A 15,258-nucleotide genomic window follows, 5' to 3' on the forward strand; every position below is an offset into this window, starting at 1 on the left:
CTGGCATCAAACAGTTTTGGAAATTGGCTTATAGACAGTCCTGAAATTTTGGCAGAATTATCCAGTATAGTAATAATGACTTTTTTTTTCTTGGATAGTTCTGATTCCATTTACAATAAAGGTGATTGATTACATGTCTTTTATTTAAACAACCAAATATTGTCATCATTACAGTTCACTATATCTGGTTTTCAAAAATAGAATTTGCTTTATTTCTTAAAACACATTTTAATTTGTTTCTTCCACCTGACAAGAACCACCGGAGTCATTTGCAATTTCCCTGGACTGTCCTTATCCTGAGTTGTGTAACGGCCTTGCCCAGAGTCAGGTTTGGGGGCAAATGGTATACCCTCTGGATGTTGGTCCTTGTGGGTTGCCACAGGGGTGTCTACAAACCAGTGCAAAAGTTCCTGTGGGCCCAGTTCCTGCTAAACTGAGATTGGAGCAGAAATCTTTCCGATTATTTTTCATGTATTGCCCAAAACACACCCCCAGCCACAGATGTCTTACCCTGTGTGGTTGTAATAAGGTGGAGTGGGCAGGGCTAAGGGGAGGACTGGCTGCCCATGCAACAAACATCTCACCACTTCTGCCCCAGGGACCAGATCATCTGCTCTGTGGCCTCTGGGATATCTATCACCTAACTTTCCTTCAAGTTCTAATCAAAAAAAGGAGGCTTGTTGCCTTCCCTGAGAGTGTACCCTGATGGCATATGAAATCTGTCTCATGACCCCCCATTTATCCCGGGGTCTGAAGCCTTAACTCAGGATGCTAGGGGGGAAGGGAAAGGAGATCCTGCAAGCCCCAGCCTTTATCCTACAGGAGGATTGCGAGGTCTGAGGGGGTCGGTGCTCAGTGCTGAGGTTGCACAGCTGGGACAACAGTATTTCTCCTGCAGTTGTGAAACCACATGTAATTGTCAATTGTTTAAAGGGAAGATTAATGTCATTTAGCTAGCATTTGTAAAAGGGTGTGAACTAGGAACATGAATAACACTTATTTAGAGTCCTGGCCTCAGAGTTATTTCACATATGAAGAATTTGCAAGACTCTGTTGACTCTGTCATTCTTTGGTTGGGTAGGTGGAGTCAGCTGTCCTCATTAGAATAAAGGTAAACAGATTCAGCCCAATTATAAATGGAAAAAAAAGATGTGCCCTCTGTCATTGAGGGCTGCAAAGGGTAGCGACTGGCTGGAGCACTCAGGTGCAGCAGAGAGAGGGGTCAGAGCATGAGTTCCAAGTCAAAATACGTCGGGATTATCGGAGCACCTTTCTCCAAGGGACAGGTGAGTAAAAAGCCTGGTTGGAAAAACTGGAATTTAATTGATAATTTTGAACTTGAAAATATATAAGGTATTATTGTCTGGGTAGTTAAGTTCCTTGATATAATCTGACCCTGAAATGCATATTCAAGTCTTCTTACCATTTTGCAACACTATTTAACTACAGTCCCAGACCCACTTACCTCCATAGCTCTGGATCTCAGTGAAAGTAGATCCATTTGATCTATTGAACATTTCCTCATATTAATTTTTTTAAATTAAAATGGGCTATTTTATAGCATTTAACTATTCAGTTATGTTTTGTGTCTTTTGATGTTACTATCTGGAAGTAGAGGGAGAGAGGATTTAAAGTAAACATATTTGTTATGTAATTAATACCTGGAAAGATTTAACAGGTTGGTGGTAACCTTCAGATTTCTTTTAATTTGGAGAATTTACATATTATTGCTGTATGCAACTTTGTGAATGATTCATATTGTTTCAGAGCTTTATTCTATAAGCTGTTTAGTTCATGGGCTAGATATGGAATCTTTCATGAATCTCCCTTCGAGGGGAGAAAAAATGAAAGGACACACTCCTTCTCTATATAATGACATGACAGAGCACCTTAGTCTTCAACATGGGTCTGTGCTTAGAAAAAACAAGACCAAAACCAAACTCACCAAATCAGGACACTGTGTGAGTTGAAACTCCTAAGGTGGGTTTTGTTTGTTTGTTTAAATGCGATCTTTCTCTAGGTTCCTCGGAGTCTGGGCAGCATTTTATTCCTCTTAATTATGAACTCTCTGTACTCTGGCTTTTTATTGCAAAATAAATTGAGAGAGGTCATAGGTGAGTGACCTGAATTGCATTTGGACTGTCAGTAAATACAGCCTCACTTATCCTGGAGATCCTCCAAAACTCTCTCCCAGGACACAGGCGTATTTGTAGACATAGAAATCTACAATATGCTCACCTGTTCTTGGAACAGGAGGAACAAAGATAGGCTTGACAAAACTGACAAAAGGAAGAAAAGGAGGAAGGTAAACAGGAAGGCAGGGAAGGAGAAAAGGAAGGAGGGAGGGAGGAAAGAAAGGAAGAAAGGAAGGAAGGAAAGGAAAGAAACTGAATATGCTCTGACCCTGGACCTCAGCCTGTCTGAAGCTGACCATGACAGCTTCTCTAAGAGGAATGCTATTTTGAAAGGCAGCTTGATGTATTTTCTCTTCTCAGTAATTTTGATGCTCCTCTACCCCCCAATTTTCGTCCCATTAAATTATGGCCATGAGAATGAAGCCTATTGTTTCACGATTGTAAGGATGGACAGAGGTAGCTTAATGTACACTAAACCTTGGAACAGAGAGGAGAAAACGGCTGATGTGTAAGCTCAGGTGAGGTAAAAGTTTTATTCCTCTTAATTATGAACTCTCTGTACTCTGGCTTTTTATTGCAAAATAAATTGAGAGAGGTCATAGGTGAGTGACCTGAATTGCATTTGGACTGTCAGTAAATACAGCCTCACTTATCCTGGAGATCCTCCAAAACTCTCTCCCAGGACACAGGCGTATTTGTAGACATAGAAATCTACAATATGCTCACCTGTTCTTGGAACAGGAGGAACAAAGATAGGCTTGACAAAACTGACAAAAGGAAGAAAAGGAGGAAGGTAAACAGGAAGGCAGGGAAGGAGAAAAGGAAGGAGGGAGGGAGGAAAGAAAGGAAGAAAGGAAGGAAGGAAAGGAAAGAAACTGAATATGCTCTGACCCTGGACCTCAGCCTGTCTGAAGCTGACCATGACAGCTTCTCTAAGAGGAATGCTATTTTGAAAGGCAGCTTGATGTATTTTCTCTTCTCAGTAATTTTGATGCTCCTCTACCCCCCAATTTTCGTCCCATTAAATTATGGCCATGAGAATGAAGCCTATTGTTTCACGATTGTAAGGATGGACAGAGGTAGCTTAATGTACACTAAACCTTGGAACAGAGAGGAGAAAACGGCTGATGTGTAAGCTCAGGTGAGGTAAAAGTTTGTCAAGCGGGCATATGAGAGGGTTAGAGGGGTGAGTGGCTGGAATACTGGGCCTGAGGATGGGCTCCATTCTCTGTCTCACCCCTGTGTAAGCCAGCGGGCAAATAATGAGGTTAGTATTATTTTTATCTTACAGCTGAGTTAACTAAAGCTCAGAGAGGTCTGATCATTTGCACCCAACCTTGACTGGATGATTCTAGTCAAGACTGTTTGATCCCAAAACCTGTGCCCCTGACCAGCACTGAAGCTTCTTTAGGGGCTCGACTTGACAGTGGATCTGACACGTGTGGCCAGTCACAGATTGGGCCCACCTTGGAAATTCAGTGGACAAAGCAATTTCTGGTTGTGTGTGTGTGTGTGTGTGTGTGTGTGTGTGTTCGAGATTTTTTTGATGGAGTGTGCATGCGCTCACTGGAGAGACAGAGAGAGAAGGTGATAAATCACTCCCCAGAGGGGATGGCCATGCCACAATCTCTTCTCTATTCTCCTCTCAGGATCTTGGGCAAGCACACACATGCACCTGGCGTGTCAAACCACCATGTCTGAGACTTGAACCTTAGTCAGCCATAATCACTATGTCTCCTGCTGGCCCCTAAGCAATTTCTAAAGTGGATATTGTTAAAGCAAGCAATGAGCAAAAGCCAATTATGAGAAGTTTGGTTTCTTTGTTTAATCAAACAACAAAAAAAACTGCTAGAAAATGTCACTCTCGGAGACTTAATGACTGTGTTATAGAAAATGTAATATCAACTAAGGAGTCTATGGGATTTGTTCTAATTGTCAGCTATACATTACAAATACAGTGCCCCAACTATAAAAAAGCTGGGCTGGGCCCAGCCTGGTGACACAGCAAATCCATTCTGGACTACAGCATTGGAAGCCACGTGGCTGATGTGGGTTCAGATCCCCTGCCTAGTTGGCCCAACACGCTGGGTGTGGCCTGTGTGCTTAAGCTGGAGAGCTGGGGAAAGGGGAATCACAATGTGATCACTCTGTTGGAAGCACTTCTCTATTTCCCTTTCCCTCTCTCTCACGCAAACACGCATATTGTCATGAATTAAAAAGGAAAAAAAAATTAAACTGAAATCTAATAGTGGGAAAAAGATAAAAACAGACACAAAACTAAAGGCAAAATATGAACAAAGTGGCACCTTATTGGGATTTAGAGGAGAAATTGTATCTACTTGTTCAGGAGGAGAGAAGTGGGTAGAACAAAAAGAGAGTAGAAAGCAGCAAAATGAGTCAGCAAAGTGTGTGGAATCCCTTGGTCTCAAGGATGGGAAGTGGACTTGAAGGGTGTGCCCAGCACCCAGGGCAACTTATCCAGTCATTTGATGGGAAGAAATACTCAGTTTAGTGCCACTTCCCCAATCCCAGGGAATGACATATATGTCCCTGAGCACATCCACTCATCTGTCAAGAAATAACTTTCTGTATCTAAAAACCTCATTGGAAATTAGAACCAGAAAGCTACAGAGAATAATTGTTTCTTAAGACCACTAGGCAGCCAGGGAGCTGGGGGGAGACCTGATGCCAGGAGAACTTCTCTTCCCTGAAGTCAAACAGCAAGGGTGGAATTTCTCAGCAACTGCATAAGCAGGTCAAACTTGAAATTTCTGGGCTGGACTTGGTGGTTTCAGCTGTCACGATTTCCCCTGCTGTCAGCTCTCCCTTGGAGCCGTAACTTGCTGCTGTGAGGACCTGCACGTACATCTCCTCCCTGCTGTGCCACCCTCTTTTTCTTGTGTTATCAGCCTTAGCCCAAGCTGTTCCTCTGGTTTGCAAAGTTTCTTCATCACCTATCCTGTTTTACTGACCACCTATTCATGTTGCAAGACCCAGTTTAAACGCCATCTGTTTCATGGTAGTTTTCTGACACACCCTGTCCCCAGCAGAATTAAGAGCATCCTGCTTTTGCTGTTATGACATCGTACAGTGACACCAAAGCAACTATCTGTAATTGTAGATATCCAAATCTTCTCTTAGCTTATGGGTGACTCAAAGATAAAAGCCATCTTCTCTCATTATTGTATAGCTATCAGCAGCACCTTTGCATAAAATGTGTACGCTAAACTGTTAACATGGAGTGATGGGAAGAGGGGATGTGGGTTTTGGAATCCAAAGACCTGGCTATGAGCCTAGCCTCTGCCACTTATTAACTGTGTGCCAGCAGAAAAATCATATAACCTTTGTGATTCTAGTTCCTTCTATTTGGCATAGGAGTAGTTCAGTCTTTGGCTCTGTAGGAGCTCAAACAATAGTGGTTACCATTTAACTGATTAAATAATGAAAAAGTTTCCTGTTGTGAGCGTCAGATGGTTACGATAATGTCTGAAGTACTTCGTTTTTTAATTATTCAGCCACGAGGTGGGGTGGAAGAAGGCCCTACAGTATTGAGAAAGGCTGGTCTGCTTGAGAAGCTTAAAGAACAAGGTAATTTTTAAACTGAAAAATGTTTGGCCTGATTTTCTCCCACACTGAAGGAGGGAGCAGGCTCCTGCTAAAATGGAGGGTGTGTGTGTCTGGAGTGATGTCTGTACCTGAATTGCATCTCTGGCTATTACCCAAGAGACACTTTCTACTAAAGAAACAGGATATGGGGAGGAAGCTCAATAAGCATTGTTGGATGGACATCTCACTCAAATACCCAGCTAAAGTACTACAGGGTAGTCTGTGTGCGCAAGAGCTGGGGTTTGGGTGGATGATAGAGCAACAGAAGAAATAAAAATAGAAGTCAACAGGCAACAGGAAATGCAGCTGGCAAGAAGACTACTATTTGTGAAATAAAATGAAATAGTAACAATCATAATAATACTAATAACAGCCCAGTGTTTGCAGAGTATGTGTATATAAGTACATACACACACAGATATATACAGATGAGCATTCAAATGTAAAATCATGTATCATTTTAGAATAAATCTTTATTTTTTATATATAAGACTTTGATAAAATATGTGAGACAATGTGGAGCAACTGGAACCCGTATATATTTCTGGTGGGAATGAAAAATAATAACCACTTTGGAAAACAGTTTGGCAGGTTCTTAAATGAACATACACTTACCTTTGAACTCAACAGTTCTACTATTTATCAAAGAGAAGTGAAAACACACACCTACACAAAGATTTATACTTAAATGTTTGTAGCAGCATTATTTGCAATAGCCAAAACTGGAAACAAAATGTCCACCAACTATGAATGGGTAAATGAAAAGTGGTAGATCCTTACAATGAGATAGTACTCAACAACAAAAAGTAATGGAATCTTAATACAGGCAAGAACCTGCGTGACCTCAAAAACAACATGTTAAGTGAGAGAGGCCAGACACAGAGACTACAACATTGCTATGCGACTCTAGAGGGACAAACATCACAATAGAAAGCAGATCAGCAGTTCTTGGGTGGAAGGAGGAATGAACTACAAAGGGGCATGAAACACTTTAGGGAGGAATGCAATGATTTTAAATCTTTTTTTCTCCCCCAGAGATCTTTTGCTATAGGGCATCTGTGCTTACCAGAAAGGGAGACACAGACAGAAAGCGAGAAATCATCCCCATGGGGGATTGCCATGCCACAATCCCTTCTCCTCCATTCTTGTCTGGATTTTGGGTATGCACACATACACGCCTGGTATGAGTTTTTTGTTTTTTTTTTTGAGAGATTTTCGCTATAGGGCGCATGCGCTCGCCAGACAGACAGAGAGAGACATAGAGACAGAAAGCGAGAAACCACCCCCCAGGGGGGATGGTCACGCCGCAATCCCTTCTCCTCCATTCTCCTCTCGGGATCTTGGGCACGCACGCACACGCGCCCGGCGTGAGTTTTAAGCCACCGGGTCTGGGACGTGAACCGCGGTCGACTACGTGGGAGTCCAGCGACATAGCCATTACGCTAACTGCTGGTTCCCACGCCTGGTATGAGTTTTAAGCCTCTAGGTCCGGGACTCAAGCTGTGGTGGACTGTGATATGATTATGCCATCTGCTGGCTCCAGGATTTTAAATCTTGATCATCGCCATGGTTCTAAGACTATAGGTATTTCCAAAACTCATTGATTTGTACATTTAAAAATGAGTGAGGTTTAGCAAATAAGACACCATAGTTCAAAAAGAGGGGGGAGAACGACACCCAATAGAGAACAGAAAGCTAAGGTAAATGAGCTTGTCCCTCAATTAACAAGCATACTTAGGTCACCCCTCAGATCAGGTGCAACCTGGTGGTGGTGTTACTGAATCATGGGTACACACAGACATGTAATAAACATAACATCCAATGGTGAGTGAGTTCAGATCACTAAACTCTTCCCATATAATAGTTTCACATGGCATGCTATACTTTTGAAGTTGAGTTCAGGGCCTTTCAGGAAGCACATACAGTTCTTAGGATTTAGGGTTGCCTGCAATTTTTCCTTAAAAAAAAAAAAAAAGATAATGACAAAGCATTTCCTGAGCTCTCCAATGTGTCAGGCTTAGTACTGAGCACACATTTTTTTTTTTTTTGGAGAGGTTTTCGCTATAGGGTGCGTGTACTCACCAGACAGAGACATAGAGACAGAAAGCGAGAAATCACCCCCCAGGGGGGATGGTCACGCTGCAATCCCTTCTCCTCCATTCTCCTCTTGGGATCTTGGGCACGCACGCACATGCGACCGGCGTGAGTTTAAGCCACGGGGTCGGGACGTGAACCGCGGTCGACTACATGGGAGTCCAGCGACATAGCCATTACGCTAACTGCTGGTCACCCTAAGCACACATTTTATTGACACCACTATGAGGCAGGCACAATGGACAGAGGAGGAATCTGAGTTGTTTTGGCAGGTGACAGATTGTGTTGAAACCTAAGATTGAGAAAAACTTGAAAAACTGGTGTATTTTCTTCTGGTTTAGCTATCTATCTATCTATATCTGTATGTATCACAAAAGTGAAAGATGCTTATTATAAAATGGTATAAAGCCTATAATCGGAGACAGATAACAGAGACAAAGACAAAGATTGTGACCCCATCAGGCCTGAACTAAAAAATTGTCACTATTTTATTCTAGTGTCTTGTCTAATTGGATCCATTCAGGATCTATTATTTCTCTACTGAGAGCCTGATCCATGGCAGGACCAGTGAGTAGAAGTGGTAGGAGGATGATGTCAGGCCTCAGGAGACATAGTTTTTACCTTCTTGAGGTTTACGGTCCTTCCAGATTTTCTTAGATTATACTATTGAAAATATATTGGGTTGTCAGAAAAGTCACGATGCAATTTTTCCATAGAAAAATACGTTATGACTTTTCCGACGACTCAGTAATTATTTTGTGTATTTGGAATTATCCTACACAGGCTGATTTGCAATCTTTTTCTTTTTTATTTAGTAATTTGAACCTTTTCATCTTAATTTTAGAGTGTGATGTGAAAGATTATGGGGACCTTGCATTTGCTGATGTCCCTAATGACAGTTCCTTTCAAATTGTGAAGAATCCAAGGTCCGTGGGCAAAGCAAATGAACAGCTGGCTGGTGTGGTGGCAGAAGTCAAGAAGAACGGGAGAGTCAGCCTGGTGCTGGGCGGAGACCACAGGTCTTGTTGAGTGATTATGTCCATTGGGAGTCTGGTGCAAGGGCCATACAGGAAGTCCAACCCAGACCATCGGAAGAGAAAAAACGAGATGGGAAAACCCTGATCGATACTTTGAACCAAGTTTTCTGCCTTTTAACAAACTTTTTATAAGATGCTACTTTATTACTGAATATAGACTCAGCTCTATTTGAAGTCTTATAATGTCTTTCTTTTAATCTACTACAGCAGAAAATGCATGAAATATAAATAAAATTCAGCAAACTATTCAGCACAGGATTAGCTTTCTAAATAAACAAGCACTGAGGAAATCCCGAATCAGCTTTTTGCAGTTGATTACTGATAATACATAAACTTTACTTAGATCAACAACTTCAAAGTATGTGTTCTATTATAAAAGTAATAATTTAAATTTTTCGGAAAGTGTTTGCACATGGACACACGCACAGACGAAAGATAATAAAAGGCAGCGGTAACTGCATTTCTCTAACAAAAATTTCAGGTGGAATTGATACGTGGCACATTACCTTCATAACACCTTTTTCCTTACAGGAGATGATTTCAACAATTGTTTGTGTATGTGTGAGTTACAGCCTATGTTTTGTTCTTGACCTAAAATTCAAATTTCCTCGTGCTACTTCGTGGTATGACGTAAACATCATTTTCTACTGCTTCATAAATTTTTTGACAGGGATTACATCACTGTATATATCCCCATATTGTCAGATACTCAGGTTATTTTCAAATTTTCACCATAGAAAATAATACTGAAAAGGTCATTTATGTGCATGAGACTTTTTAGTATTGACGCTCATGATCCCAGGATAACATTAAGAGCAGACTCAAAGTAGAAACATGTCTATGACTCTTCATGTAAGAATCCATTACGTCACCTTCCTCAGTTTTCTCTTCCAAAGCCAACTGTTACCAGGGCTTCCGTAACAAAACTACACCCTGGGAACTGGGGCTAACTTTGTTCTGTTAGTGGAAGAATTTGTAAGTGGAAATGTTAAGGATAGCAAGTGGCTGAAAGACAAGAAACCTGAAAGGAAAACAAACATCAAGCTGGATAATTGATGCTTGAACATTAAGGCATGATTGCTCCTACTTTGATCATCTAAAAGGTCTTGATTCTCTGCGTGATAATTAAATGTTCACAGAGAATACAGGCACTGGATAGTGAGCCCTTATCTTTTAAGTTCTGTGCAAGGTATCAGCTCTTCCATTCCGGGAGATGTCTGGAGCCTGGAGTGTTTGAGATGAACTTGGATGGTTCAGGGTGGCTCATTATAACGTATGGCAGGAAGAGACAGTCAAAGCAGAGGACCTGAGTGCTGAGCTCTGTGAGTGGGCACCCCTGCCTGAAATGGACATAGAACTTGTGACCAATACTCGCAATGATAAAAGAGTAGGTTTTTAAGAAAAATGAACTTTGTTGTAATTATTTGAGAGAACTAAGTATTTACCAAGAGAGCTAAGAATGCAAAAAAGGAGCCAGATTTCGCCCTGAGAATTGAGCACTCCCCCAGGCTGCAGCACTGGACCAAGCTGCAGTTTCCCATGTGGGTTCCCTTAATCATCACATTGTAGGGCCAGTCCAACACACATTAATCTTTTTATTTTGTTAGACTATTATTTAATTTGTGGTTTTATAAGAAGGCAGATGTTGAAAAACATCATCATAAAATTTTAGTGACGCCAGTAAATACAGTATAATTCGTAAGTATTAAGTATAAACTATACCTTCTCTATTGTTATTGTTTAACTGGCATCTCCAACTTAAGTCTATCAAGAATATTGTCCAGTGTGACTTAAAGGAAAAGAAACTAAACACATTAAATAAGCTAATCATATGCTATATTGTAATGATGTTGCAAACCTGATGTTCATGCAACCTTTTTTCCTCCAAAGTCTGGCAGTTGGCAGCATCTCTGGCCATGCAAGGGTCCACCCTGATCTTGGCGTCATTTGGGTGGATGCTCACACCGATATCAACACTCCACTGACAACCACAAGTGGAAACTTACATGGACAACCTGTATCTTTCCTCCTGAAGGAACTAAAAGGAAAGGTAAAAGGCCAGTTGGTCTTCTTTTACAAATAATACTCTTAGCAGAGGTTCAAGAGGTAGAAAGGAAGTACGAACTCCTATACCACCTTTCTCTTGATGTCAAGCCATTTTCTCTGCAGACACGGTTCATAAGGATGGCAAGACTCTCCACCTCTGTCTTATTTGATAGAAGGCAAATGAGATATTTCCCCTTTTGATTCTTAAACGGTCCTTTTTAGTAAACAAGTTAGCAGGGGTTCAGTGGTCAACCAACCTGCCCATGATCATAAATCAAGTTATAGTGAGGCAAAGGCCAGAAGCAGATCTCCTAACTCTCCTCTGTCAGCTGCATGCCACACAGCCATTCATTCCTACCAAGTGCTCCCTCTACATCACAGAACCTTTTCAAAATGGAGTTTTAAGATACAGATTACAGGAGCCAGCAGATGGCATAATGGTTCTGTTGCTGGACTTCCACTTGGCCAACTGCAGTTCAAGCACTGACCCAGTGGCTTGAAACTCATGACAGGCATGTGTCTATGCATGCCCAAGATCCTGGAAGAAGAAAAGGAGAAAGGACTGCAGCATGGCTATCCTTTCCAGGAGTGATTTTTTATTTTCCCTCTCACTATCTGTTTCCTTCTTTCTGGTGAGTGCATGTGCCCTAAGGCAAAATTCTCAAAAAAAAAAAAAAAAAAGACAAAAAGATGTAGATTATAATGCTCTATTATTTGTTTACCATGAGAGGCACCTACCTAAAGCTTAAGAGGAAAAACTACCTCTTTGCTCCTGGAAACTTCTTTTCTAAAAGATGTTAAGATAAAATTTCAGATTAAGATTTAAATTGTAACTCAAAATTTTTATTGATATGCTGCAGTGTATCAATAAAAACTTTTATTGGTACAGTTGTACTATCTTGGTCCTTATGATGATACAAAGGGATTTAAATCCCCTTATTTTATTTTTTTATTTTGTAAGAGAGATTTTTGCTATAGGGTGCACATGTACCCTGGATAAAAAGAGAGACAAAGTGAGAAATCAGCAGGGAGCATGGCCATGCTGCAATGCCCTCTCCTCCATTCTCCTCCAAGGACTTTGGGCACACACACATATGTGCCTAGTGTGAGTTTTAAGCTGCTGGGTCCTGGACTTGAACTGCACCTATCTGGGGGTCTAGCGACATAACCATTATGCCATTTGCTGGTCCCAAACTCCCTTATTTTTAAATGCTCAGAAGTAACATTATTTGAGCTGATGACCATGTGATAGGTTTATAAGCTTATGAAATGTCTAATAGCACTAGTAGAAATCAAGCTGGCTCCAAGGAGAAAACAGATATGTTATGATTTAATGAGCAATCGAGAGTCTGGTCAGACATTTCCACTAGCTAGTCTAGACCACCCTCTGGATTAAGTCCTTATTGAGAAGTCAAGAAGGAAGCTACCAAAGCAAAGGAAGCACACTCCTTTCTTTATAGAAGAGTCCTGGGAAAGCAGGGCTCAGAAGCCATGGCAGAGAGCAGGCAGATGCTAAGAGTTTCAGGTAGGTCTGCACCACAGGTTTTGGTAAGGCCAAAGTAATCCAGGGCAGAAAGTCCCTTCTTAATGTTGCATTACTGTGCAATGATTTCCTTTAAAATTATAAGATAGATATGTGTCATCCGAAAAGTGCACTTAACTTTAAATGTTGGACTGGCTTGAGACAAGCACACCTAACCAAATGGAAACCTTGCTATCTTAGGTCCCCGATGTACCGGGATTCTCCTGGGTGACGCCCTGCTTATCTGCAAAGGACATCGTGTATATTGGCCTGAGAGACGTGGACCCTGGGGAACAGTAAGTTTATGCCCTGATATGATTAACTATCATTTTTTTTTTTAGAGAGACAGAGATTTTTGCTATAGGGTGCATGAGCTCGCTGAAGAGACAGAAAACAAAAAATCAACCCCTAAAGGATTGACACACTGCAATCCCTTCTTCTCCAATCTCCTCTTGGGATTTTGAGCATGTACACACACATGCCTGGCATGTGTTTTAAGCTGCCGGGTCCAGGACTCGAGATGTGGCTGACTGTATGGGAGTCCAGAGACGTAACCATTATGCCATCTGATTCTCCCAATTTACCTTCATTTCTGGCCTTTGTGTGCTAGGTGTGCTCTACTCCCCAAACACAGAAGTGAGTTATTATTTTTAACAGCAGGCCAACACAAAGACACATTTATTTGGGTGTCCAGAAAGTAATGACGTATTTTTCTATTTTTTGATGCAAAACTATGTCATGACTTTCTCGATAATCTAATATAGCCATGCACATACATATGTATATATGTATTCAATGTATATCTTAATTGAACTGCTGTTGAAAATAAACAAAAATAATATAATATTGAGGTATATATACAGTTAGAAAAACTAAATATATATTTTACCACATTCATCTTTAAAAGAAACAAGAGGGTGTAAAATCAGTTTATTATTGTAGCTTATTCTTTTTTAAAGAATTATTTATTTAATTTATTATTACTTTAAAATGTGCCATAGGACACATTCCCTGACGAGAGAGAGAGAGGAGAGAGAGAGAGAGGCAAAGTGAGAAAGCAAGTTGCCAGGTCCAGGAATTAAACCGTGGTCAACTATGTGGGAGCCCAGTGCCTTAATTCACTACGCCATCTGCCAGCCCTTACTGTAGTTTATCTTACTATCGCTTCTCTTCCAGCTACATTTTGAAAACTCTGGGTATTAAGTACTTTTCAATGACCGAAGTGGATAAACTAGGGATTGGCAAGGTGATGGAAGAAACACTCACTTATCTGCTTGGAAGGTATGGCGCTTTTCTGAGTGTGTGTACAATGTAAACACTGCCTGCCTCTGACACTAAGCAAGGCAAGTCATTAATAAGGTCTTTAAGTAACGCCAGGGAACTTAACTGGCTGTTACTTTTTATAAAGCAAAGACTGTATTTCCTCACTGAATATTAACCCACCAACTTTAAACTGAAATTTTTTTCTCACTTATTAAAAGAAAGAAAAGGCCAATTCATCTGAGTTTTGATGTTGACGGGCTGGACCCATGTTTCACACCAGCTACTGGCACGCCAGTCATGGGAGGTCTGTCTTACAGAGAAGGTCTCTACATCACAGAAGAAATTTACAAAACAGGTAGGTAAAAATCCAAGGAAATAAAGATGCAAGTGTATTCTCAGTCAACATATATTTATATCTTCCTGATCTGAAAACCTGGCCCAGTTGACACTTCCAAAATGCCCATCGCATGATGCAGTATCTGTTGGTTACCATAGTTTTAGTTACTGGATAATTTTCCAAGTCTGTCTGTACTGACTTTAAAATGTCAACTATTTTATAAATTGTATTACCATCATTTGTTGTTGTAGGGTTACTCTCAGGACTAGATATAATGGAAGTGAACCCATCTCTGGGGAAGACACCAGAAGAAGTAACTCGAACAGTGAACACAGCAGTCGCAATAACCTTGGCTTGTTTTGGAGTTGCTCGGGAAGGAAATCATAAGCCTATTGACTATCTAAGTCCACCTAAGTAACTATGAAAAAAAAATCTCACGCTTAATGACATAACTAGTGGTTCTAATAATTTACTTAAGCCTGCACTTATTGTCCTAAAAAGTTGTTCCTTCAGAAAAATATTTTTCCAATTAATATAAACTTTACCAAATCCCTCTTTGCATGAAATTGAAGATTTGGTCATTCTAACTTTTGCATAAATAAAAGGCTTTTATATCCCATTTTGGCAAAAAGACTTATCCTTAGAAAAAGAATTATATATTAATTTCCAATTATACGTTTCCTGACATTAAAAAAAAAAGATGCAGCTATATGAGGTTCCATGCATAGAGTGGAACTCCTGATATCAGCAGACAAAGCTGCATCGCCTGGAACGGTACCACATGTCCATGTTGCTCAAAAGACGGGGTTTTTATAATAAACTCTTTATAACAAGATTCTGTTGTATCTCCATGTTTCTTTCTTATACACGCATACACACACACACACATACACACCTGTATCTCCTGCTTAAAACTACTGCAAAGATTTTAAAACTCATAATGACATCATAATTGCCCAAACATTGTAAAATCTTGCTGAAGCTATTTAAACTCTCTGGCTCTAGCCCTTTCAATTGTAAAATGGGTCGTCATGGGTCCACGTGATCTTCAAGTTCATCAGTATTAGATGTCAATGTAAGACTTTTTCTAAACCTCATATGTGATATTAGGTGATATTTTAAGCCTGGTTGCTATTTAGGTAGTCTTTTGGGAGTCAGACAACATTCTCAAAAATCTATTCAGAAGCCAGAGAAATCAAAGTGCTACTTTTCCTTTGC

At 40.6% G+C, this 15,258-nt stretch overlaps 1 protein-coding gene across 1 annotated transcript; it reads left to right on the forward strand.

The window, feature by feature from the left end:
- The first annotated feature begins 1,130 nt into the window (after nt 1-1,130).
- On the forward strand, nt 1,131-14,875 carry ARG1 (arginase 1). Its single transcript, XM_006144297.3, has 8 exons — nt 1,131-1,286; nt 5,651-5,723; nt 8,680-8,854; nt 10,763-10,922; nt 12,642-12,736; nt 13,617-13,721; nt 13,922-14,058; nt 14,292-14,875. Exons 1-8 carry the CDS (start codon nt 1,230-1,232, stop codon nt 14,456-14,458), a joined length of 969 nt encoding a protein of 322 aa, XP_006144359.1. The 5' UTR covers nt 1,131-1,229; the 3' UTR covers nt 14,459-14,875.
- The last annotated feature ends 383 nt before the right edge of the window (nt 14,876-15,258 follow it).

This window comes from Tupaia chinensis, unplaced genomic scaffold (genome assembly GCF_000334495.1).
Source record: "Tupaia chinensis unplaced genomic scaffold, TupChi_1.0 Scaffold000117_2, whole genome shotgun sequence".
Taxonomy (NCBI): Eukaryota; Metazoa; Chordata; class Mammalia; order Scandentia; family Tupaiidae; genus Tupaia; species Tupaia belangeri.

Coding starts and splice junctions, on each gene's coding strand:
- ARG1 (XM_006144297.3), top strand. CDS start 1,230: ATGAGTTCCAAGTCAAAATACGTCGGGATTATCGGAGCACCTTTCTCC. Junction 1,287..5,650: donor CACCTTTCTCCAAGGGACAG/GTGAGTAAAAAG, acceptor TTAATTATTCAG/CCACGAGGTGGGGTGGAAGA. Junction 13,722..13,921: donor CTCACTTATCTGCTTGGAAG/GTATGGCGCTTT, acceptor ACTTATTAAAAG/AAAGAAAAGGCCAATTCATC.